This window comes from Drosophila yakuba, chromosome 2L (genome assembly GCF_016746365.2).
Source record: "Drosophila yakuba strain Tai18E2 chromosome 2L, Prin_Dyak_Tai18E2_2.1, whole genome shotgun sequence".
Classification (NCBI taxonomy): Eukaryota; Metazoa; Arthropoda; class Insecta; order Diptera; family Drosophilidae; genus Drosophila; species Drosophila yakuba.
The window spans coordinates 16,264,955-16,287,760 of NC_052527.2; the positions used below are offsets into that span (position 1 = coordinate 16,264,955).

At 45.0% G+C, this 22,806-nt stretch overlaps 4 protein-coding genes across 11 annotated transcripts; 1 reads left to right on the forward strand and 3 right to left on the reverse strand.

The window, feature by feature from the left end:
• Positions 1-4: 4 nt before the first annotated feature.
• LOC6528446 (ribulose-phosphate 3-epimerase) lies at positions 5-1,279 on the reverse strand. Its single transcript, XM_002089456.3, has 3 exons — positions 864-1,279; positions 623-805; positions 5-416 (listed from the first exon to the last, which is right to left on the reverse strand). The coding sequence occupies exons 1-3, from the start codon at positions 1,047-1,049 to the stop codon at positions 120-122; spliced, it is 666 nt and encodes a 221-aa protein (XP_002089492.1). The 5' UTR covers positions 1,050-1,279; the 3' UTR covers positions 5-119.
• Positions 1,280-1,432: 153 nt separating this feature from the next.
• Positions 1,433-2,218, reverse strand: LOC6528447 (LDLR chaperone boca). Its single transcript, XM_002089457.4, has 2 exons — positions 1,987-2,218; positions 1,433-1,923 (listed from the first exon to the last, which is right to left on the reverse strand). Exons 1-2 carry the CDS (start codon positions 2,134-2,136, stop codon positions 1,534-1,536), a joined length of 540 nt encoding a protein of 179 aa, XP_002089493.1. The 5' UTR covers positions 2,137-2,218; the 3' UTR covers positions 1,433-1,533.
• A 33-nt stretch (positions 2,219-2,251) lies between these two features.
• LOC6528448 (vacuolar protein sorting-associated protein 13) lies at positions 2,252-16,045 on the forward strand. 5 transcript variants are annotated; one of them, XM_002089458.4, is made up of 30 exons: positions 2,255-2,356; positions 2,626-2,850; positions 4,301-4,387; positions 4,463-4,660; positions 4,721-5,074; positions 5,131-5,352; positions 5,416-5,552; positions 5,614-5,845; positions 5,911-7,426; positions 7,488-8,118; positions 8,172-8,327; positions 8,385-8,727; positions 8,799-8,944; positions 9,004-9,250; positions 9,306-9,578; positions 9,638-9,850; positions 9,910-10,019; positions 10,085-10,687; positions 10,770-11,330; positions 11,389-11,547; positions 11,607-12,215; positions 12,274-12,401; positions 12,456-13,298; positions 13,369-13,741; positions 13,800-14,621; positions 14,691-14,791; positions 14,856-14,994; positions 15,045-15,328; positions 15,396-15,534; positions 15,595-16,045. In XM_002089458.4, exons 2-30 carry the CDS (start codon positions 2,751-2,753, stop codon positions 15,835-15,837), a joined length of 9,969 nt encoding a protein of 3,322 aa, XP_002089494.2. In that variant the 5' UTR covers positions 2,255-2,356; positions 2,626-2,750; the 3' UTR covers positions 15,838-16,045. The 5 variants fall into 5 exon arrangements, with proteins under 5 accessions (XP_039227162.1, XP_039227161.1, XP_043062797.1 ...); XM_015198452.3 differs by lacking the exon at positions 2,255-2,356 and having other exon boundaries at positions 2,376-2,850; XM_039371227.1 differs by lacking the exons at positions 15,396-15,534; positions 15,595-16,045 and having other exon boundaries at positions 2,253-2,356; positions 14,856-14,906; positions 15,034-15,199.
• LOC6528449 lies at positions 15,976-22,444 on the reverse strand. Of its 4 annotated transcripts, none has more exons than XM_002089459.4 (4): positions 22,292-22,444; positions 20,529-20,818; positions 18,132-18,434; positions 15,976-17,725 (listed from the first exon to the last, which is right to left on the reverse strand). In XM_002089459.4, the coding sequence occupies exons 2-4, from the start codon at positions 20,578-20,580 to the stop codon at positions 16,155-16,157; spliced, it is 1,926 nt and encodes a 641-aa protein (XP_002089495.1). In that variant the 5' UTR covers positions 20,581-20,818; positions 22,292-22,444; the 3' UTR covers positions 15,976-16,154. The 4 variants fall into 4 exon arrangements, with proteins under 4 accessions (XP_002089495.1, XP_039227166.1, XP_039227164.1 ...); XM_039371232.2 differs by having other exon boundaries at positions 20,529-20,799; positions 22,292-22,439; XM_039371230.2 differs by having other exon boundaries at positions 22,276-22,438.
• Between the last annotated feature and the right edge of the window lie 362 nt (positions 22,445-22,806).

Consider the following 22,806-nt stretch of genomic DNA (forward strand, 5'->3'; position numbering starts at 1 on the left):
TATGTACGTTTGTAAATTTGTTTTATTAGAAGTTTTCTGAAGGAACTGCAATCAAAACTCTTCGCCTATCTAATAAATTCTTCTTTAAGCTAGCGATCCTTAAGCTGGTAAATGCATCTCTATTTGAGGTAGCTGTGCACCACATCGCGCATCTCCCTGATCACCTGCGCCTGATCGGAGGCACCCACCACGGCGGTTCCCGAGACGATCATGTTGGCTCCGGCTTCGGCACAGCAGTGTATGGTCTTGGGTCCCACACCTCCGTCTACCTCGATGTCCAGGTTAGGGTAGTTATCGCGCAGCCACTTCACCTTGGGCATCATATCACCCATGAACGATTGTCCGCCAAATCCAGGCTCAACGGTCATCACCAGCACCACGTCGGCAATGCTCACGTACTTCTCCAGCTCTTGTACCTATAAGGTAAGTGCATCATGTGGTTAATCATTTAATATTTTGAAAATTAGACCTAGCTTGTGTTAACTAACAATAACATTAAAGTGTAGCTAGTAGAACTATCAAAATTATGTATATTTTTAAATAAATAACATTAGGAAAGCTGACATGTGAAAGGAAGTACATATCAAGTAGCAAAAGTGATATAACCCCAACCTTAACTTACCTCGGTGCCCGGCTTAATGGCAAGGCCCACCTTCATGCCGGACTCCTGCACTTGGCGACAGACCTTGACCACATCCTGCACCGGCTCGACGTGGAAGGTGTAGAGATTGACACCAGCATCGGCCATGGGCTCTATCCACTGCTCCGGTTTCTGGACCATCATGTGCGTCTCGAAAAAGGCCGTCTATATGAGATTGTGGAATAGGTAATCGGATATCTGGCTCAGAGGACCGCAAACTCACCTTGATCTTGTTGCGCAAGCTCTTGACCATGGGGTGACCAAAGGTGAGATTCGGCACGAAAGTGCCGTCCATCACGTCCAGATGCAGGTAGTCTGCTCCATTATCCAGTAGCTTTTGGGACTCCGCCGCTAGGTTCGAGAGATCCGCGTTGAGAATGCTGGGACCGATCTTAGCTTGCACGGGCATCTTCTTGGAACAGCTACTCAACAGGCGGAGCAGGTGGAGCACGTCGCGGTTCGCGGGCGGCGTCTTGTTGACTTAAGGTCACACAGAGGGGAGCTGGAGCTCGGAACATTTGAAAAGCGATACGATAACTCTGCAGATGGCACCGTGAGTCCTCAAGTTCGTTAGCACAACACTTAGATGTCGTTTAATTTAATTTAATTTTGTGTTGGTTTTGACAAAAAAAAAACAGGGTTAATAAATCCTTTAATAAAAAAAAATTTTATATATAAATGTTGTTTATAATCTTAAAAGTCACGTCTTTTCTTTCCATCCCTAGTTCTTGGCAACAAGAAGCGCCGTTTCTATGTGAATGGCCAAACAAAATAACTGTTTAAATATTTAAATTATATTTAAATTTTCGATTTATTTAAATTTGTTCAACTTTGAGCTTATATAGTAAATACTTGAGAGCATGAGAATGTTTTGAAGAAGATGTGCAACTGGCCTACAGTTCGTCCTTCTTAGCGTTGACGCCCGGGTACTCCTTGTTCTCGATGGTTACGCCCTTGCAGCGTTCCTGTTCGATGAGGAAGTCCTTGGCGTCCCAGGCTTGTGTGCCATCCTTGAAGAGAAAGATGGCGCGGTTATCGTCGACCATATAGCGCTCCGCCTGGATGTGGTTGTTCCAGAGACTGGTCTGCCACAGCTTGGTGATGGTGTCGCTCTCCTCCCGGGTTGGATTGCCGGTCACCGAAACGAAGGTCATCAGAGTTCGTCCTTTTTTGGATACCTTGAGCAGGTCTTCGGGGCTCTTGCTGTCCAGATTGTTCAGATCTATTTTGGGGGAGCGCAGATGCTCAGGCAGCTCATCATCCTCAAGGGGCTCTTCATCTTCCTGAGAGATTTAAATAGGGGTTTTTAATAGTCTGTCTCTATAAGTGCTCGCAGTGCTACTAACCTCCCACTGATCAAGCAGACGCTCCATATCCGCCTCGCTGTAGTCTCGTATATCCTTCTTGGCCCAAGCCGGTTTTTCCTCCTCCTTGAACTTCTTGGCAAGGACGAGCGGAGCCAGGGCTAGCAGTACCAAAACAAGACGTTTTTGCATGTTGTTTTATAAATATGTATTCGTTTTATAGCTCAGTTTGCACGGCCAAACACGTCACCTAACAGTTTGTCATTCGCCCGGAAACGCAAGCAAACAGCTGATTCGGCGTCCAGGTGATGAATGTAAACTCAAAACACAACAGCTGTTAGTTTCGGGCGAGCATTCAAAGAGCGCGCATCGCACGATCTACTTCTTTTCGTTGTTGGTGGAAATGCCGCTGGTAATTGGGTGCAGTAAATAAAGATAAGACCAGACGATGCACACGTGCACCGGAGTGGAGTTATAAATTAATCTGGCCCTACTCCAGTTCGCCCTGCACAGTGGCTTTGCATCTTTGCTTGTTTTTCTGAAACAATGGGCCTGGCGGATTGTGCCAAAACATTCGAACTGCGTTCTACGATGACATCATCGACATTGTGTTTTAAACTGACTATCCGTTCCATCTGTTTGGTTTCTGTGTTTATGTGTTTACATGTGCATGTATTTTAGAACAACTATAGACCGCACAGCGAACGCCAGATTGTTTGAAGCACACACTACGACCACATCAATTGGAATAACAACCACAAAACTTGGAGGAAAATCAATAGGACCAACTCGGCAGCTAGGACACAATGGTCTTCGAGGCGGTGGTGGCGGATGTGCTGAACAAGGTGCTTGGTGACTACATCGAGAACTTGGATCGCAACCAGCTAAAGATTGGCATTTGGGGAGGTGAGTTCCAGTTCCCCGGAGAGGATGACACCATTCTGCTCCACCCTTACGCATTGCGTGCAAATAGCCACAAAAAATATGATTCCGTTGACCTTATCCTTGGCATTTAACTATTAATGACCTAATTCTGTCGAGGCAATTGTATATGTACTTTTCTAAATAAGACATTCGCAAGTTTATGCGAACCCAATAAATTCTTCGGAGAGAGAAAAGCGAGGAGTATTCGCGTGGGACAACTGTTGCATCTTGCTGTGCGATAGAGCAATTTGTGTGGTTACTCTTTGCTCTCCATAAGCTCATTTCCTCTTTGCCCATTTATCTTGCATGTACTAATTTTCTTACATATGTATATGTATTACATAGATGCCTGTGTAAAACGTAAACAATTCTCCGGTCTTTTATCTTCAAGTACTCACATTACTTCAGACTTCCCACCAATGAAATCGGCATTTCATATCATATGTATAAGTGTATACCTCTTTAAATAGGGTGTGAATCCCATTTGACGAAGACGGGCTTGGAACCAACCAAGTAAACGGGTTTGTTTAGCGATAACTGACTGAGGTCGCGGGTGACGCTCGGCGACAAGCCTGTTTTATTTTGGCTGATCTGGAACTCGGTGACATAATGCCTCGCGTTCAAAAATCATATAATTAGCATTTTGTTTTACACTATTTCATTCAGATAAGACTGGGCTCATGCTTCTTTAGATGGATATATGTACATATACATATATGTATGTATAAGCATTTGTTTACTATTTTGTATACTATATGAATACTTGAGCATATACATATATATATAATTATTTGTTTTGATCATCGTACCTTATTCTAAGTAATGATTCATATTTGTATTCATTTTGCATCCGATAACGTGTTATATATTTGCAATTTAATGTCACAATTTAAAATACAACCAGGTGAATGACTCTACTTTACTCTACTTTTAATCAGTTGTAACAACACTGTTATCAGAGCAACTTATAATAAATACTCTTGCATTGAATGTTGATAATTGAACACCACTTGTTGAATTATTATTATTGTTCAGATATGAAGTTTGTAAAGTAAGGCCAGACATGTTCCTATCAGTGCGAGTCAGCCTGCCTAAAAAGTTAATGGGGTGGCTTGGTCGTTAAACTATTGACCCACATGCGTAATTCAATAGATATTTACTGATTGTGCTGCCCATTTTGCATTCCAAGCATAACAAACAACTAAAAGGCCGCATGCCCAAAATGCCAAACGCTTGTAAACAGTATTGAAATGTTGCTGCGTCTGCTGCTTTCCAAAGCCAGAAGCCATCGTCATATAAAAATTTTGCTATTGCGCTCTCCCTTTGTAATTAATCAACAATTAATTAATGAGCATTTGCGCACACTACTGCAAATGACTGATTACTGCAACTGATAAGACTAATGGTAGCAAATTCTGTCTTTGTTTGGCAGGCGATGTGGTCTTGCAGAACCTCAAGATACGGGAGAATGCCCTGGACAAGTTGGACCTGCCTGTACAGCTTATCTACGGTTACCTGGGTAAGTAAAACATTAGTTTCCAACATTGGAATTAGAATTGGATACTTATACAGTGTCAATTTAATCGATTTCCAGGCAAACTAGTGCTTAAGATCCCCTGGAAGAATCTGTACAGCCAGCCGGTAATTGTCAACATCGAGGATCTTTATGTCTTAGTTTCACCCAACAACAATGTCCAGTACGACGCCGAAAAGGAGGCCAAATATGAGATGGACCTCAAGAAGGCAGCTCTTGATGCCCTGGAGGCAGCTCGCAAGAAGGAGTTGGAAAAGGGTAAACGATACTTCCTTTTTATTTTATGAATTATCTATAATATTTTCTTTTATTTTACAGATCAGCCCAAGGCAGATGCAGGGTTTGCGGAAAAGCTAACGGCACAGATCGTTAACAATCTGCAGGTGCAGATAACAAATGTTCATCTGCGATACGAGGACACCACAACTACGGGCAGTCCCTTCTCCTTCGGCATATCCCTACATGAGCTGGAACTTTACACTACCAATTGCGACTGGGAAAAGTGCTACATGGCCCAGCAGGCGTCAGAGGTCTTCAAAATAGCGAATCTCTCATGTCTCTCCGCCTATTTGAACTGTGGTGGACAACTGTACGCCAACAACAAAAGTGACCTTTCAGATCAGTTCCAAACGAATATTGCTCGCAAGGAGTCGAAACCCAACTACAACTATGGTAATATTTTACAATTCTGTACGGGAAACCGCTAAATCTTTTCCTTGTGGTTATAGTGCTGGGTCCTATTTCATGCAATGCCAAGCTAAAGCTAAACATGAACCCGGAGCTCGATGATCCGCCATTCGAAAAGCCTAAAATCGATCTCACCCTGGAAATGGAAAAGCTTAATGTCGGCGTGACAAACACACAGTTCGACAATCTTATGAAGCTTGGAGATGCTATGAACCGTCAGCAGTTAGGCATACCCTACCGGAAATATCGTCCCCACAATATACGTAAGTGTTGTTCACCATCTGTTTTTTGCTGTGCGTACTATAAATTGATGTATTATTCTATAGCCTACAAAGGCCACGCGAAGGACTGGTGGCACTTTGCAATAAATTCTATTTTAGAGGAGGAAATAAGGAAACCCAGAGAGAGCTGGACTTGGAAACACATAAAAACCCACAGAGAACGATGCAACACTTATGCAGAGGTGTGTAGAATATCTTAATCAAAGAAACCAGAAACTTCACAATTCCATTCCATTTTTTTAGAAATACAAAGAGCAGTGCTTAAGCAAAAAACCTTCAGCTGTGCTTACGGAAACATGCCGTTTGCTAGAAACGGAGCTGGACATATTTAACTTGCTTCTGATTCGGCAGAGGGTCAACATAGAGATTGCCAAGCATCGAGAAGCAGTGCCTGAACAAAAGTCGGGTTGGTTCAGCGGTTGGGGATGGGGTGGCGGAGCCAAGAAGGATGACCAAACTGCAAGTCAAAAGCTGGGCAAGTAATTAATTATTTTTCTGAGGAACGATTTTTAAATTCAATTTTTCAATTTGATTTTTCAGTTGAGAAGTTCGAAGCGGCAATGACCAGCGAAGAGAAAGAGAAGATGTACAGAGCCATTGGTTACCAAGAGAACGCAAAGCCCACAGACCTTCCTGAAAGCTACGAGGCAATCAGGATGAACTTTAAACTTATAGCTTTGGAAGTCGGCCTTTACAAGGATGAGCGTGATAGTTCCGCTGCAAGGAACGACTACCATGACCTGCCGTCGCTGGTCCTTCTCAACTTTTCCATGGCCACAGCGTCGGTCACCCAACGACCAGCTGCCGAAGCCATTAGCATTAACGCTGGTATGAAGGAGCTCAAGGTGACAGGACTTTCACGCAAAGATTACACGCCTTTGTTGGTGGAATCAAAAATCACCGACGAGTTTAACCTGCTGGAAGTGTTTTTCGAGACAAACCCACAGGACAAGTTGTGTGACCAGCGAGTAAAAGTGGTTGCGCGCCCGTTGCAAATAACGTATGATGCGCCAACCATACTGGCCCTGATCAGTGCATTCCAGCCGCCTGGTGATGTCACGCTCTCCAAGTTTGAGGATGCGGCCAGCACGAAAATCTCGAACTTTAAGGAGCGCTCAGCCACTGGAATGCAATACATGATCGACAAGAAGGCGGTGCTAGATGTGGACATCCTGTTAATGCCAAACATCCTAGTTGTACCCCATAAGGGAGTCTACGAGGCGGACAATACATCCCTGCTCGTAGTAAGCATGGGTCAGGTTCACCTCTCCAGCCAACCGCGTACGGAGTCGTCTAAGCTGCATAATCTTTTCTCAGCCGGCGAGGATAAGAAAGAGATTCTCAAGACGGTGATGGAAAATGCCTATGACAGGTTTACGGTCGCAGTTGACGATGTGCAGATGCTAGTGGTGCGAGCTGGAGAGCCATGGCAAAATGCGCTAACAGAAGCAAACTCAACAGAGATGCACGTTTTGCGGCCCGTCTCCTTGAAAGTAACTGCCGCCCTTTGTGTGGTTGACAACGATCCGCGTCTTCCAAATGTCAAGGTGGACATCGACTTGCCTGCGATCCTGGTAAATGTCTCAGAGGATCGCATTTTCCTCGCCATAAGGGTGGCCACAAGTATTCCAATGCCGGAGCAAAAGGAACCGGCGGCTAAACTTACACAGACGAACTCGCGCAGCTCAATGTCCATATCTAATTTCATCAACAAGGAAGTGAAAAAGATTGGTTCTGCGGCATCGGCGAGCTCTAGCATTAGGGACCCGCTGCTGGACGAGATCATCCAGTACACCAGCCTCGATGTAAATTTCTCTCTTGGAGAAATATACTTCGTTTTGTTTCAGTCTAGTACAAAATGCGAGACAAGCTCCGATGTTTCTATTGAATTTCTCACTCCTGATGGTGATGTCATTCCTTCTCAGTTGCAAGAGAGCATTCAAGAGCCTATTGAACAGCTACCGCAAACGCAACCTCAGCAGATTCTCTCAATCGACATTCGTCGTCTAGAGGCCCATTTCGTAGCAAAAACCTATGAATCGGTGGCCACGGTCAAGTACGGATATTACAAAATCTTTCTTTAAACTATCTTTTAACCATACTTTCTTTGTATTTAGACTTGGAGATATCAACCTGCGACAGTATGGCTGCGGCGACATTGACATGGATGTACTAGATGTTATCTACACGCCGAAACAGGAGAACAGTTCTAATTACCTGTTCACCGTCTCGTGCACAATTGCAGACAAGGCGTCGCCAGAGTTCAGCACCAAGTACAACTCCACCGAGCAGTTGGTCGTGGCTAATTTTGAGGTACTTCAGGTCGTGCTGCACCAGGAATGCCTAAAAAGGATTTTAGAGGTTGTAAACAATTTCCAAAGAAATCTGGATGTTGTACTATCAAGTAGCCGACCACGGGACCGGATGGGCTCCATTGGGGGAGGAGATGGCATTAAACGAACGCTTAACGTTATTCTTGAGGACACAGAGGAAATAATGACCACCAAACAGATGAATCGGCGCAAGAAGACGCGCCGCACTCACGTCGTAGAGGCTGTAAAAGTGCGTGTTATCGCTAATTTGGACCAAGTGGGTCTGGTGCTGACCAGCCAAAACCGACCGATAGCAGAGATGAATGTGAAAAAATTCGTGACCAGTCTAATCATGAAGTCATCCTACACGGAAGTCAACATTGGCCTTAAAGATATACAGGTGTTGGACCTAAATCCTCACACTATTCACAAGAATGTAAGTAATTTAAGCGGCCAAGAACCAGAATTAAAAATTATATTTTTCCTTAGACTCTGAGTATTGTTGGCAAGGACGCCTTCAACTGTCAGGTTGTGCTCTACAACAAGGAGGAGACCCAGGACTACAATTCCGATGATATGAAAATAACTGTGGATATTGGCTGCATGAAGATCATCTTCCTTAATTGGTTTGTGGCAGGTGTTATGGTAAGAACTATTACTGTAAAATAGATTTGTATGTTTTAATACCTGACGCCTTTGCAGAACTTCCTGAACAACTTCACAGCGGCCCAAGCAACCATATCGCAGGCTAGTGCTGCGGCTGCAGAGTCCGCTCGCCAGAAGGCAATGGATGCATACGAAACGGCAACGCGCATGAAACTAAATATTCGCATCAAGGCGCCCATTATCATTGTGCCAATAGGCTCACAGGACAGAAATGCCTTGCTGCTCGATTTGGGCTTGCTGGAGTTAACAAATAACACGGTGGAGGTACCGGTGACCGATGAGGAACGGCTTGCTGTCATAGACGAGATCAAGTTGCAAATATGCGATGTGAAGATTTCCAAAATTGTCTTATTAGATGGCAACGAGTCAACGGTTGATGGTAAGATCAATAATTGCAACATATTTTAAATATTAAACATATTTCAAACTACTAATTAAACACTAATGTAGAAGTGGACGCTGAAGTGGGTTTCCTCTCTCAATTCAATATGATGAATCCCATGAGCTGCACCTTATCAATCACGCGTAATTTGTCATACACTTGGTACCGAGATGTGCCCGAACTCAATCTTTCTGGTCGATTAAAGTCCATTGAGGTAAGATATAATCGTAATAATAATAATTTTTAAAATAATAATTTCATCTTTTCGTGTAGCTCACTCTCTTCTCTGATGATTATGCGTTGGTAATGCTTGTTCTCAATCGCAATTTGAACGAGGGCTTGGATGAGTTCCCTCCAAGCGAAGAGGCACCGCAGGAGCCACATACCAGATCGGAAAGGCGTAACTCTCGTGTGGGACGTTCACCTCGTACCGTTCAAGCTTCTCCAAAAAGGGAAAAGATTCATGAATCGATCAAGTTTAACTTTCAGTTTGACGGTGTGGTCATAAATTTAATGGAGGGTAAGTAACTAAACGAAGATAAGCTGAGCTCAGGATTAACCAGATTTGCCCTTAGCTGAAGGCGAAGGACTCGCCAGGTTTGGAATATATTTTCTCTCCGTTAAGGGCACCAAACTTGACAACGGCACACTGAGCACATCAGTTGTTTTGTGCAATATCCAGATGGATGACATGCGGAAAAATTCCAAAAGCCAGATCCGACAGTACTTAAGTCGCAAAGATTGGGTTGAGCCTAAGTTGGATACAGACGAGATTATCGATGCCTGTTACAACGAACGCAACTTTATGGTCGATGTGACAGCAATAATAAAAGAAGATGATACGTTTGGTAGGTGATACCATTTCCTTTAAAGTTCTTTCAAATACAAAACTAAACGACTATTGCAGCTGAGGTCCGAGTGCGCGGCTTCGATCTGATCGTCTGCATCGACTTCCTGCTTAAACTGACTACGTTTCTTACTTTGCCGCCTGATGAGACGCCTCGCGAGTCTTTTATTATAAAGCCCGCACCTGTTTCGGAAACGGTTCGGGATACCAAACACTCTATTCGCTCCTCCGCCTTGTTAGCTGCCCGCGAGCTTGTTCCCGTGGAGATGCCCAGTATGTGACAAATGTAATGAAATCTTAACGACTTCATGACGCCCATATGTTCATTTTAGGTCATGAAGTTCCAAACCGAAAAATGAATTTAATATTGCACATCGACGAACCAGATATAATATTAGTGGAAAACCTCGATGACCTTAATACCAGTTGTATTATTTTCAATGTAAGTTCTCCAAAATGTTATAATCATATTTCCTATCGAAGTAATTGTTCTTAATTTTTATTCAGGCTCAAGTGCATTTAAATTACCGCAGCATAAACGACAAACAGATTGTAAACGGACAGATCGATGCTCTCAAGATGTACATGTGTGCTTTTCTACCAGAGCGCCGGGAGATGACGCGTCATTACATCCTACACCCCTGCGTAATTAGTCTGCAAGGATCCACTCCTGAGGAAGAGGGCATGCACATTAGCCTAAAGCTGAGTGATATTATCATCAACGTGTCGCCAGCCACCATCGAGCTGCTGAACAAGGCAATGCTGAGCGTCTCCAGTGGCACCATGACCAAGTGCGCTATTGCCGAGGAGTCGCGAAACTATTCGAAACTGTGGCATCAGCACCACTTTCATAGCCGCAGCTATTGGTTCACCAAGGTGGAGCGGGGCGTCGATGCCTTGGAGGCTGAGCTGATAAACAAGAGCAGCACCGACATCGAAAAGCAAAAGACAGAAAAGTGTGTAATTGAAATTCCCAGCATTACGGTCGTGATCGAGTCCGGTGTAGGCTACTACACGAAACCACTTATATCACTAGACACCCGCATTACAGCTGTATTCAACAATTGGAGCCGCAGTCTTACCGCTCATGGCTCCTTGACACTAAATATGGTAAGTTCCAAAGTTTTGATATATATTAATATACGCTTTTTTTCCCCCCATTTTAATATGTAATATTTTGCTTATTTTGTAGAATTATTATAACCAAGCCCTTGCCGAATGGGAGCCTATTATTGAGCTGAACGAGGTCGTTGGTCGCAACGGAGTTCGTGAGTACACGCCATGGGAGCTAAAGTTTGAAATGGGCATGGAGAAGGTGCAGAGCGAAGTGGAAGACGATATTGATCAGCAGGCAATGCACATGAACATCCACTCGGCAGAGACGCTTGAAATTACGTTGAGCAAGACGTGCCTGGGTCTACTGGGTGAACTAGCCGAGGCTTTCTCGCAGGCTATTGACCAGAACGGTTTGACCAAGCCAGACATCGTGGCTCCTTACGTGTTGGAGAACGACACTGGCTTCGATGTTAACCTGAATCTGCGAAAGGGCATCTTTACACTGCACGAAGTACACCGCGGCGGCACACCTGCGGGTACGAGTAGTACCCTACTTTTGTTTACCCAATCCGAAGAGGTCGATCCCAGCGTAATAAAAACGTGCACAATTTCTTCGGGCGGAAGGGCGTATCTGCAGACTAAGGATCTGAGCACGTTGTCAGAGGAGGACTCCGAGGACTACACTCTTTATGTGACGGTAGGAGAAAATGTTGTTCTGTCCTGTCCTCAGTTCTTTTAAACTGTTTCTTTTATAGATTGGCGACATCAACAAGGAGATCGCACTGCCTGTTTCCAAGTCGGATACGCGTTTCTTCAACCTGATGCGTAGTACTTCCCATGAGGCTTGGGGTATTATTTCTGAAGTAAAGCAGGAGTACGGCACAACAAAAGTCAATATTCACGGTGTTGTTAGTGTAAGTACGGGCTTAAGACTTCTGTACCATATTCTCAATTCCATTTCCATTCATCGCAGGTTCATAATCACTTTACGACTGGAGTGCATATTTATCGACGCAATCCTGCACCTACTGCAGAATGTTTTGAGGATATTTTCGTCGGACGTATACGTCCCGGTGGTGTGTTCCATGTACCTCTGCACGCCATCTACGCGGAATCCAAGGAGCTATATTTTTCAATGCACGGATATAGAAGATCGGTGCAGGGCATTTCGTGGGCTTCCAATCCCTCGGACCTGAATTATTCGCATCAGTTGCATTGTGATCCGATACAGACGTTTGAGCCCCTTATCATAAACGCTCGACGAACCAAATCGGAGGTGTACTTCGAAAACACCAACAAGTATACATTGCTAAGCGCTTTCTACACGATTCATCTGCGCCCGCCACTCTATCTGCGCAACTCTCTGCCTATTAATATCCAAGTGTCAGTTGCCGGTTGCTCTGTCCGAAAAGAGGATGGATTGGATGCTCAATCGTCGCAGCGCGTGGTTGACAGAGGGTACAGTAAGGAAGATTTTCTGGACTACGGAGAAAAGCCTGTAGATTCCGGTGATGTGCTTCACCTGCCGACCGTTCGATTGTCCTCAAAAGGCAAGGATTCGAAAAGTTTTCTAGTTGTGCGGGTAAGTATCTATTAATTTACAAAAATTTATCACAACCACAAAACACTTGTCTGCTTAGCTGGTTCAATATCTGGAAAAAGACTGGTCTTGCGCTACCGAGATCTGGGATTACCCTGATGATGTTATTACCTGGACGTTTTCATCCTATGACTCTGAAATGAAGGTGGACATGGATCTATATGTGAAGTATGTCCTGATATTGCAGTTTAAATTCACAATGACACTTATAATATTTCTCAGGACAGAAAACCGACATGGCAGCTTGATGCTTACGCTCTTTAGTCCTTTTTGGATGATAAACAAGACCGGAATGATGCTTACTTACAAGTCAGACACGACCTCTGTGGAAGTTCTGTACCATCCTCCCGAATATTCTGGACCCATTTTGTTCACTTTTCGGGATAAGTTGTTCTTCGACAAGAAAAAAGCTTCAATTCGTATAGATAATGGTCAATGGAGTGAAAAGATCCCATTGGACGTGGCGGGTTCCGTAGGCGAAGTGGTCTGCTTCGCAAACAATCAGAAATACCCTGTCGGTGTTCACAACCACTTGACTCAGAACTCTCTGACCAAGCAGATCACGTTCATCCCCTTTTATATCGTGTGCAACAAGTGTCACTTTGACATAGACCTCCGGGAGCAAAGTCGTCCAGCCGACCCATGGCTCAAACTCAAGCCAAATGAGATGGAACCTCTCTGGCCGAGGAACGACACCAAGAACAATTTAGTGGTGCGCGTGGATGGCAAGATGACTCCGGCCTTTGACTTCACAGAGGTGATTTGTACGCTCCTAAAACTGGAGGACAGCAAGTACGGCGGCGTCAATGTAGACGTTCAGACAACGGAGGGCGGCGTCTATATCACATTTACGGATTATAAGCCAGCCGATGCGCCCGGCCTGCTGATTAATCACACTGGCAAGCAGATTGTTTACTACGAGAAGGGAAGTAAAATCGAGCATATACTGAATGCAAAGAGCACTATAATGTATGCCTGGGATGACCCTACAGGTCCAAAAATTCTTGTGTTTGGCACAAACAAAGAAGAGACGGATCTGAAACGCGACGGAATTGGCGAAGTGATGTAAGTATCTTCTTAAAGCAAGTCTATTACTAATAATATCTATTTCATAATTAACAATTCAAACTCATAGAATGCAAGACGGCGAAAAGGTTCTATGGGTATCTTTTCTTGACGGTCTGCAACGTATGCTGCTTTTTACGGAAAATGAATCGATCGCCAATCGTACGGAGAGCACTGCCTCGTTACAGTCTATTACCCAAAGCATTGATCTGCGTATTCACGGCATTGGCTTGTCAGTGATTAACAATGAGACGGGCCTAGACATACTTTATTTGGGAGTTACCAGCTCTGGCATTATATGGGAGTCAAAGAAAGTGTCCAAGAATCGCTTTAAGGAGTTCACCATTAACGAGAACGCACTTTTGGAAATTGAGTATCAGAAATATTTAGTTCACAAGAGTGTCAACGATCTGCAGACCTACAAGCTAGATAACAAGTTCCCGGTAAGAAAAATCTAAAAGGAGATCCTTCGAATTCGGAGATTTTATCGTATATTTTTAGATCGACTTTGACCTTATGATCCTTAAAAAGACAGTGGAGAGGAACATAAGACGCAGCTTCTATCCCGCGATTTGGTTGTCCCGCAACTCGTCACCATTCCAAAACCAGCTGCATGTGAAAATTAATCGTATTCAGGTGGATAATCAGTTCCTGGACCCAATATTTCCCGTAGTGTTGGCGCCAATTCCGCCGCCGAAGAGTGTGGCGAGTACCACCAGTCTCAAACCATTTATCGAGTGCAGCATGGTGCAACGCATTATGCCAAATTCAACTGTGAGTCAGTTTAAATACGCTAGGATACTGATCCAAGAGTTCCTTTTCAAAGTCGATCTGAACTTCCTTACTGCTATCGCGGATATGTTTGCCAAGGAAGTCTCAGACGAGACAGCAGCTAAACAGTTTCGCCAGGACGTAGAATCTATTGAGCTACCGCTTTCAGCCTTCTTTGAAGAGCACTCGTTGGAGGAGCAGAAGAGCTTTTACGATAACCTGCATTTGGGTCCGCTTAAGATCCATGTCAGCTTCTCGATGGCCGGGTCTGACACAAAGGCGCTGCCCGGTTTCCTGGGTTCATTGGTCCAGGGCGTAGGTGTGACTTTAACGGACGTGAACGATGTGGTTTTTCGACTAGCTTTCTTTGAGCGCGAGTATCAGTTTTTTACCCAGCAGCAGTTAATCAATGAGATTACCTCACATTACACTGGCCAAGCCTTAAAGCAGCTGTATGTTCTCGTCCTCGGACTTGATGTCCTTGGAAATCCCTATGGCTTAGTGGTTGGTCTTAAAAAAGGCGTCGAAGATTTGTTCTACGAACCGTTCCAGGTAAATCAAACTTAATTATTTTTACTTAATTATGTATTTCACTCACCTATTTGGTTTATCATTTTAAAGGGGGCAATCCAAGGTCCCGGAGAATTCGCTGAGGGTTTGGTTCTGGGCGTAAAGTCTCTTTTCGGCCATACTGTGGGTGGTGCTGCTGGAGCTGTGTCCAAGTAAGCTGTGCCATATTCAAAGTGTGGTCAGCCTTTTAATATTACGTTTTCTTTTAACCACTAGAATAACTGGGGCTATGGGAAAGGGCTTGGCTGCGCTGACCTTTGACGAGGACTATCAAAAGAAAAGACGACAAGGCATTCAAAACAAACCGAAGAACTTCCACGAAGGATTGGCCCGCAGCAGTAAGGGCTTAGTGATGGTAAGTAGGACTCCTCAAATTTGAATCCTTATTACTTACAATTTTCTCAGGGCTTTGTGGACGGCGTTACTGGCGTGGTAACCAAACCAGTGACTGGGGCTCGCGATAACGGGGTCGAGGGCTTTTTCAAGGGCCTGGGTAAAGGTGCAATTGGCCTGGTTGCTCGCCCCACCGCTGGCGTGGTTGACTTTGCCAGTGGCAGTTTCGAGGCTGTGAAACGGGCGGCGGATGCAAGCGAGGATGTGAAGCGTATGCGACCGCCGCGTTTCCAGCATTACGACTTCGTGTTGAGGCCCTATTGCTTCATGGAGGCGACAGGAAATAAAATAATGAAGTAAGTGTCTATAGCTACTTAATATTTAAGACACATACAAATACTAATAAATCTTCTCTTTTCGCAGGGAGACCGACAAGGGTAAATTTGCGACCACAGACAACTTTATTCACTGTGAGGAGATTATCCAGAAGTCCGAATACTTGGTGGTGACCAATTACCGGGTGATGTACGTGCAGCGTAACGAGATGTTTGGCGTTTGGACGGTGAGTTTCACTGTTTAACTTTTAGTGGTTGGATTTTACTTATAACTCTTTTGCACACAGTCTCTTTGGTCCTACCTATGGAACGAAATTAGCTCGGTGGATGCAACCACTCGCGGTGTTCAGTTCACCGTAAAGATGGAAGGCAAGAAGGTACTTGGTCTGTTTAGTAGCAAGGAGTCACCTCGAAAGTTAGTGCTCGTGGGAGATGAGCGCAAACGTACGGCTCTTGTGGACATTATAGAATCTCAGCGCTCCGATCCTAATCCTTTAAGGGCCACCATCGCCTATCCGACTAATAATTAACAATAGAACTGAATTTATTTCCCAACTGTATTATAATCCAATTACATCCCCGCGACACTGGCAACGACATGGAAATCTACCTCGATCATCAAGATTTTTTCTGTCCAAGCACCATGCGCCCAATTGAAAAACTCACACTTACGTGTCGAACTTTTACGTATGTTAACAACCATTGTTTTGATATTAAAACTTTTTCATAGTTATGTGACATCCGGAGAGTGGTTTTCACTAGCCTAAGGATTAAATCTACAATACAGAGACGAACGAGCTCTCCAGGACGTCGGATGTAAAATAGCAGATGACGGATGTGCGGCAGTCTACACCTTCTTCAGAAAGCTGCTGGGAGTCGTGGCCAGGGGCATGATTGGCTCGTAATTGTTGCAACCATCATTTTCGCAAAAGGATGTCAGCGAGGCGAGTGCATTGGCGGCCAACGCTTCCACGCTGAACATGGTGGACAAGTGACCGCTGCTCTCAAACTGGTTGATAATCATGTTCACCTTGCTCTTGGTCTCCGCCTTCAGGCACGGCGACGTTGGCGGGCTGCCCGGCAGGCCATGATCCCGATCACCCGGACTTGCATCGTAACCCTCGCCAAGCTCCGTTTCCGTCAGCAGGTTCTCCTTCTCGCTCTGCTTGCACTTGACGTTGTTTGGTGATGCACTGCCTGCGTTGGTCGCTTTCATTCCGGTGGTCTTGTTCAGCCGACTAAGGAACCAGTTTCGAGCCAGCTTGTCGCAGTCCTTGCTGACCGGACTGGATTGCGGTGATGTGGTTGACTTGCGCTGCTTCTTCTGATCCTTGGTGGGCGTGTGGGCGGGGCTGGTCAGGGGAGAGAGCATTTCCGGTTCAGTGCCATTCGAGTAGCTCTTTTTCAATGCCTTTTTCAGACGATCCGGACTGGGACCGGCCGTTGACAACTGGGTGGAGAGCTCGCTGTGCACTGTTTTCACCCTGGCCTGAAAGTCCAGCGATATGTTTCCGTGCAAGCTGGAAGGCTGCGGTTGCACCTTAATATCTCCCTCGTGGAGAAGTCCCAGGGATTCCAATTCACCACTTACAGCCAATACTCCGGCGGAGGCGTCCTGCAGCGGCAGAGCCGGACATTTGGGCACATCGTACTCGAGACGCCGGGCGAGGGCGCTCGGACTGTTGTTCTTCTCCGGCAGCTTTGGTAGAGCCATGGAGGCGGAGTCCATGAGGCCATACACAGGCGAGGGCTCCTCGTAGATAATATCCGCTGTTGTATAGGTGGATTTTTTCTGGACCGGTGGTGTAGGCAATTTCCGGGGCGGTGGACTCTTCAGGGCTGACTGAGCACCGGCATCTCCGCGGATGGCCGCCTCGATGGCGTGTATCCACTCTTTGGCATCGACTTCGTTGTTGGCCTGGTACACAAACTTCTTGTTGGGATCGTCTGTGGTGATCTGGAAGCAGATATCACGCCGCTTTCCCTCTCCAAAGTGCTCTATCTCGATGGAGGAGCACTTCAAGTAGAGAGTGCTGCTGGGTCGACAGGCGGTCGGTCCGTCGGCATAGCACAGCATCCAGTCGTTCAGGATGCCACAGTAGCACTTGCGGGTCTGGTCGAAGAACAGACGTTTTGGAACAATCCTCTGCAGCTGTCCGTATTTTGTGGATTTCTGCAGGGACAAGTGGCCAGCGGGCAGATCTGCGTAAGGGCAGTCAATGAACACCTCATGGGTGAAGGTGATCGCCTGTTGCGCCTCGTCCTCGTCCTGTATCGATCCCTGGCCTTGGCCCTGGCAAATCTCGTAGAGCTGCTGATGTGGCTCCTTGTCCTTCGCTTCCGGAATCGTTTGATTAACAGAGCAACGATCCAGGGATCCGCTGTTGCCCAAATCAATGTACTCCCGCGAAGCGGACACTGCAATTACGGGTAATGAGTGCGAATAGTATACATTGGGTACAGTCGTGCCTTTTAATTATATTTTAGAAATAAAACTTACTAATAATAGTTAACTTTCAGCTTAAAGTTACTAGCATCGAGATATAAGCGGTCAAAAATTGCATTAATCTTGTTGATTATTTTTTTTTTAATTAGGATTTCTTTTTAACAAAAAAAGCATAAAGATCTAAGAACTTTTTTTCTGTAACTGGGTGATTTGTTTTTGACGTTTTCAAAACTATCTTTTAGGATTTTGAATACTCTAAGTATATACGATAATAAAGTTAAAATTTTTGTTTTATATCCTCCCTTATTGTTGTAATGTGGATTTGAGTTAGGGACGCATGACTGTATATAATATTTAAGAGTAGTGTTCAGCACTCACGGGAGCTTTTTGAGGGGGACGAGGAGGCAAGCATCTCCAGATAGCCGCTGGGACCGGTATCCGCGCCCACCTTGCTGTCGACGCAGTCAACCTGGCAGGAACGGTGGTTCACCGCCGCCTGCTCGTCTGCGCATCCCAACCCCGATGGCAGTTCCAGTCCCGATCCAGAACTGGCTGCAGCCAGCAGGATCTCGCAGCGGGCCAGAAGTGCGGCGGTCTGCTCGGCGGCCGTCACGTGGAATAGGTTCGAGGTGTTCTCGTACTCCGAGGTCTCCAGCGAGGCTCGGAAGTGGGCGCGTACATCTGAAATGCAAGCAGAGGGGAGGATCGTAAGTTACAGTTCTTGGCTCTTCAGCTGGCTAAAAAGGCAGCCATTATTTTTAAACGCCTCATTGGGCCTAATGGCGGGACAGTTGAGCAACAGAGCAACTTTCTTGGGGGGCAATTAGTGGGACAGTGGAGCGGTGGTGTCTCTTCTGCAGCCGTGACTCACTGGGCGGGAAGTGAAGTGCTGGCTCTGCCGTTCCCAGCCAGAAGTCCGGCCACAAACGCATGTACATGTATACATACTTATATGTACGTACATAAGTGACCTCATAAGCTCTCGCTCAAGAGTCAACTGCGAATTGACCGGGGCAATTAAAAATAATTTCACTGGCCAAGAAAGTTAACTCTGCTGTCTGCTACTCTGTTTCCCCACCCTCTGCCAGTAGTAGTGCACACATGCACAGAAAATCAGAAGATACTGAAATTTGCCCGAAATCTTGTTAAAACTTAAGCACGCAAAGCTCCGGAGAATTGCTCTTGAAGGTAAGATGTCCGAATATGGAAATAAGCAAAATATCCAAAAGTCGTGCTGGTAAATGCGAACTGGAAATGCCCTTAAAAATGCGAATACGCTCTAAAGAACTTGACATCATGAGTCTATAAGCAGAAGAGCTTGTTCACTAGAGATTTCTATATATTTTTACTTTTATGCCGTGGAAACCCAATTTTAATTAGATATAGTTGGCAAGATAACTTTTGTTTTTTTCCAATAATTTAACCTGCCATTTAAATTTCAAGCTTTCTGCGTTCTTATGAAATGGAAACAAAACTGATTCAGTACATCGTTTTGTATTAAAGCAATTTGTTGTATTTAAACTATGGATAATTGGGGATCTTGACAATGCATATCTTACTACCCAAATGAATAAAAGAAAAGGGCATTAAAAGTACATATTTGTTTGTTCGGTATGCAAAATCAGCACTACAGCCGGGGAAAGGTAGTTAGGTTTAAAATAACACTTGGGCATCTCATATAGTATTAAATCACGATTATATAACTTATACATATCTTAACTTTAACGTAAAAGAAAACAACTAGTAAATTGATAACTGTAGCTTAATCAGGATCGTTGGGAACTCCCCAGCAACTCATTCATTCGTAAAATATTTATATATGTGGCCTACCGAAGAAAGCAACAGTCATCGGAGGAGGGTAGTTATATATACTCCTATTCCCGTGATCTTGCCCAGAGCCACTGAACCGAGACCTGAGAAAGTTGAACCAACTAAGGAAGGGTCCAGATGGGCTGAAACATGCGCTTTAGGCTTAGTTTTGCGGCATGTCCAACTCGCTGTTTAATATCTACCCTGTTCACATACACATATAGAACGATTTAACGACATAACTACATATATGTACATATGTATATAAACGATTCGGAAGAACAGCGTTTCAAAGTGGAGCCCATATCGGACTCGATAAAGTGTACGAAATATACGCGGGACAGAGGAGGAGGGCCACTAAAATAACCAGAATCCCAGAGTCCGATGGTCTGGGCTTAAGCCAGAAGCAGAACAAAAGAGTATTAAGCTTGGACGCCTGCGGAATGAGTCAATAATACTCTGGCACTGTGTTATTGGTAATGGTTATGTTTCGGAACGGAGCTCCGCGGAGGCTCCTCAACTTCGAATCGGATTGTAATACATATTTGGCTGTCGCTGTTTGCCTGGCGAAATTAACAAAGTTTCTGTTGATCTATCTCACACTAACTGGCACCGAAATTGCTCTTTTGATTTTAGCTACACGCGGAAAAATAGGTATGGAAATCAAGTAAACTGCCATAAATAAAACCAAACGGTTTGTATTAAAATATTTTCTTTATGAGATAGCAGCACTTTTAATTAAAAATAAGCATTTGTTGAGAAATATCGGATTGAGTATTGTAATCTAAAGATGTATTATTTAAAAACCAATTTTTATTTTTCAGTTTTGAATTAGGGGCTTTAAACAGTTGTCATAAACAAACATCCCATAAGCACTTTTATCGATTTAAATAGCTGCTTAGATGATTAGCACCCAAGATCGTTTGATTGTGTGCAACTACTAGGCATAGAAAAAACCAGGCTTACCCAACAAAAACTGCTCAATTTCGGCCAGCTTGGTAGTTGGCTTCGAATTCATGGCTTGTAGATCGTATTATATCCGCACTTTTGTATTCCGATTTAAGTGTTCAGTGTTAATTTGAGGCGATTTGCGTTAATATGCGTTGAGAGCTAGTTGTTGTTTCGCCGATCGATCGCTCGATTTCTCGCCCGGGCTTTATTGTGGCTTCGCTCCGATCTGGATCTGAATAGTCATCTGTATCTGGCATATCCACCAACTGCACACACGGTGTTTTGCCTTAGAAATTAACAGTTTGCTGTCAAAATGGGATAACACATTTGTATTTTTATTAGATCACATGCACAACAGATACCGGGATGCACTATCTTTGATTGGAGAGTGAAAAGTGGAGAGTGGAGCGCGGGATACGACCGGAGTGCTACTGAAGGTACACGCGTATTCCCATACCCGGACTATCGGCGACAACCTCCCCCGCTGAGGAGCCGTCCTATAAATAGATGGGCCATCGATGCAGCACGGATATCCAGATGCCTAGATATCCAGACATAAGTACGCATCGAAGTACGATGCAATCTCTATTGCGCTCTACTCGTTTTTTTTTGTTTTTACTATTGTCTGCTATTTTCGCTTTTTCGGTTGCACGCTTCGTTTGGCGCCCCATGGAAAATCAACCGATGACGTTATGTACATATGTATCTGGGTATCTGGCGGCTAGTGTATCTAGATTCGCTGTTGGGGAAACAGTGTGTGCTTGCCATTAAGCGCCATTACGAAATACCCGTCCTTCGGCCTCTGCACTTGTCGGGTGTCTCCGTTTTTGTTTATAATTTTCATTTTTCACTCCTCTGGGGTGTCTGTCATTTGCGGTTTCCACTGTTTCCACTGTGTTGCGGCCGAGAACCGCATACAAATCGCGGGGCCACACGCAGAGGAGCTCGGACCCGGGACTTGGGACCTGTGCCTTCGACTGTCCCATTGTCTTGGGCCAAGCCTTTTAATTGTGACTCATCTGCAGGCGACGCGTGTCACCACAAAGAAGCGACCGTATGTCCGGCGAGATGCAAAACACCATCGAGCTTCTGCTACCCAAATGGTATCTGCTGCAAAGAATATTTGCTTAAGCTGACCTATCTGTAAAACTGCCTAATTGGATATGATTTCAATCCCCATATATGTATTATCTAACAACTTATAGTATTGTCAGCTTTTCGAACCTTATGAAGAAGTTCTACGTATATCCAAACTGCTGACCATTTCTCTGGGCCCCACTATACACCTGCCATATGTACGTGTCCTCTTGCTTTTACTTTTCGATTCTTTATTTTTTATCGTGACCATAAAACAGAAATGTAATTTGATTTGCACCGAGCGCCCTGGCTATTTGCTTCCCTTATGCCAGCCGTTGAAAATATTTATATTTATTGATTTAGTACATTTGCAATTCGACACCGAGACACCTTTGTTAGCAATTGATAAACGAATGGGGCGAGCTTCCAACTGGCCCTCGTTCCGCGGAAAAGCCAAACAAACTGTTGGCCGGCCAGCTGCTTTGGCCGCGCAAAACTTTTCCGGCCACGAAAATCCACTCGGTGGAAACCTGTGCGCAGGCGTATCCGACACCTCACTGCCATCGTTCTACCCGCCCTCCCCGCTCTCCTTGCGCACTTCCGGTCATTTCCGCCCCGACTGCCTGGCTTCCTGCCTCAGAGGAGCCCCCAATTACGAATAACGAATTACGAATTACGAAATTACGAATGCATCCACGCACCGAGTTCGGTTTTGCATCCGGTTTTCCACTGCGTTCTGACTACGTTGACACCTTTTCGCTCGCGGGCGAACTTTTCATCGCCGGAGCCAAGAAGCGAGCGCGACTTTCCGGCTGGTGCGCCACCATGAATCACTCGAGCTTAACTGCCCGACTTGGAGCTCTGGGAGCTCCAGCTTGGGCAGCCAGCCGAAGGCCACCCGAATGCAGCCGAAGTGCCCTCGGCTTTTTGCTCTCTCTGCACTGCGCGAAAATATAGCCCCAAACTTGGTGCTCAAAATTTAAATTAAGTATATTACTTATTCACGAACAATATGAAAAGCCAAAAGAACTTTGCTTAACATGATTACCATCCGAAAATGAGTTGATTAGAAGTATTGCGATTTGTATGACCAACTGCTTCCTGTTCATGTCGCCCTATCAAAATGTAAATCATATTTTTTATCGTGTTGCACTGACATATTATACGTTTTCACTGTGCTTTTTCGGGGGAATAAAGAGCCGGCCGGCCGGCTTGG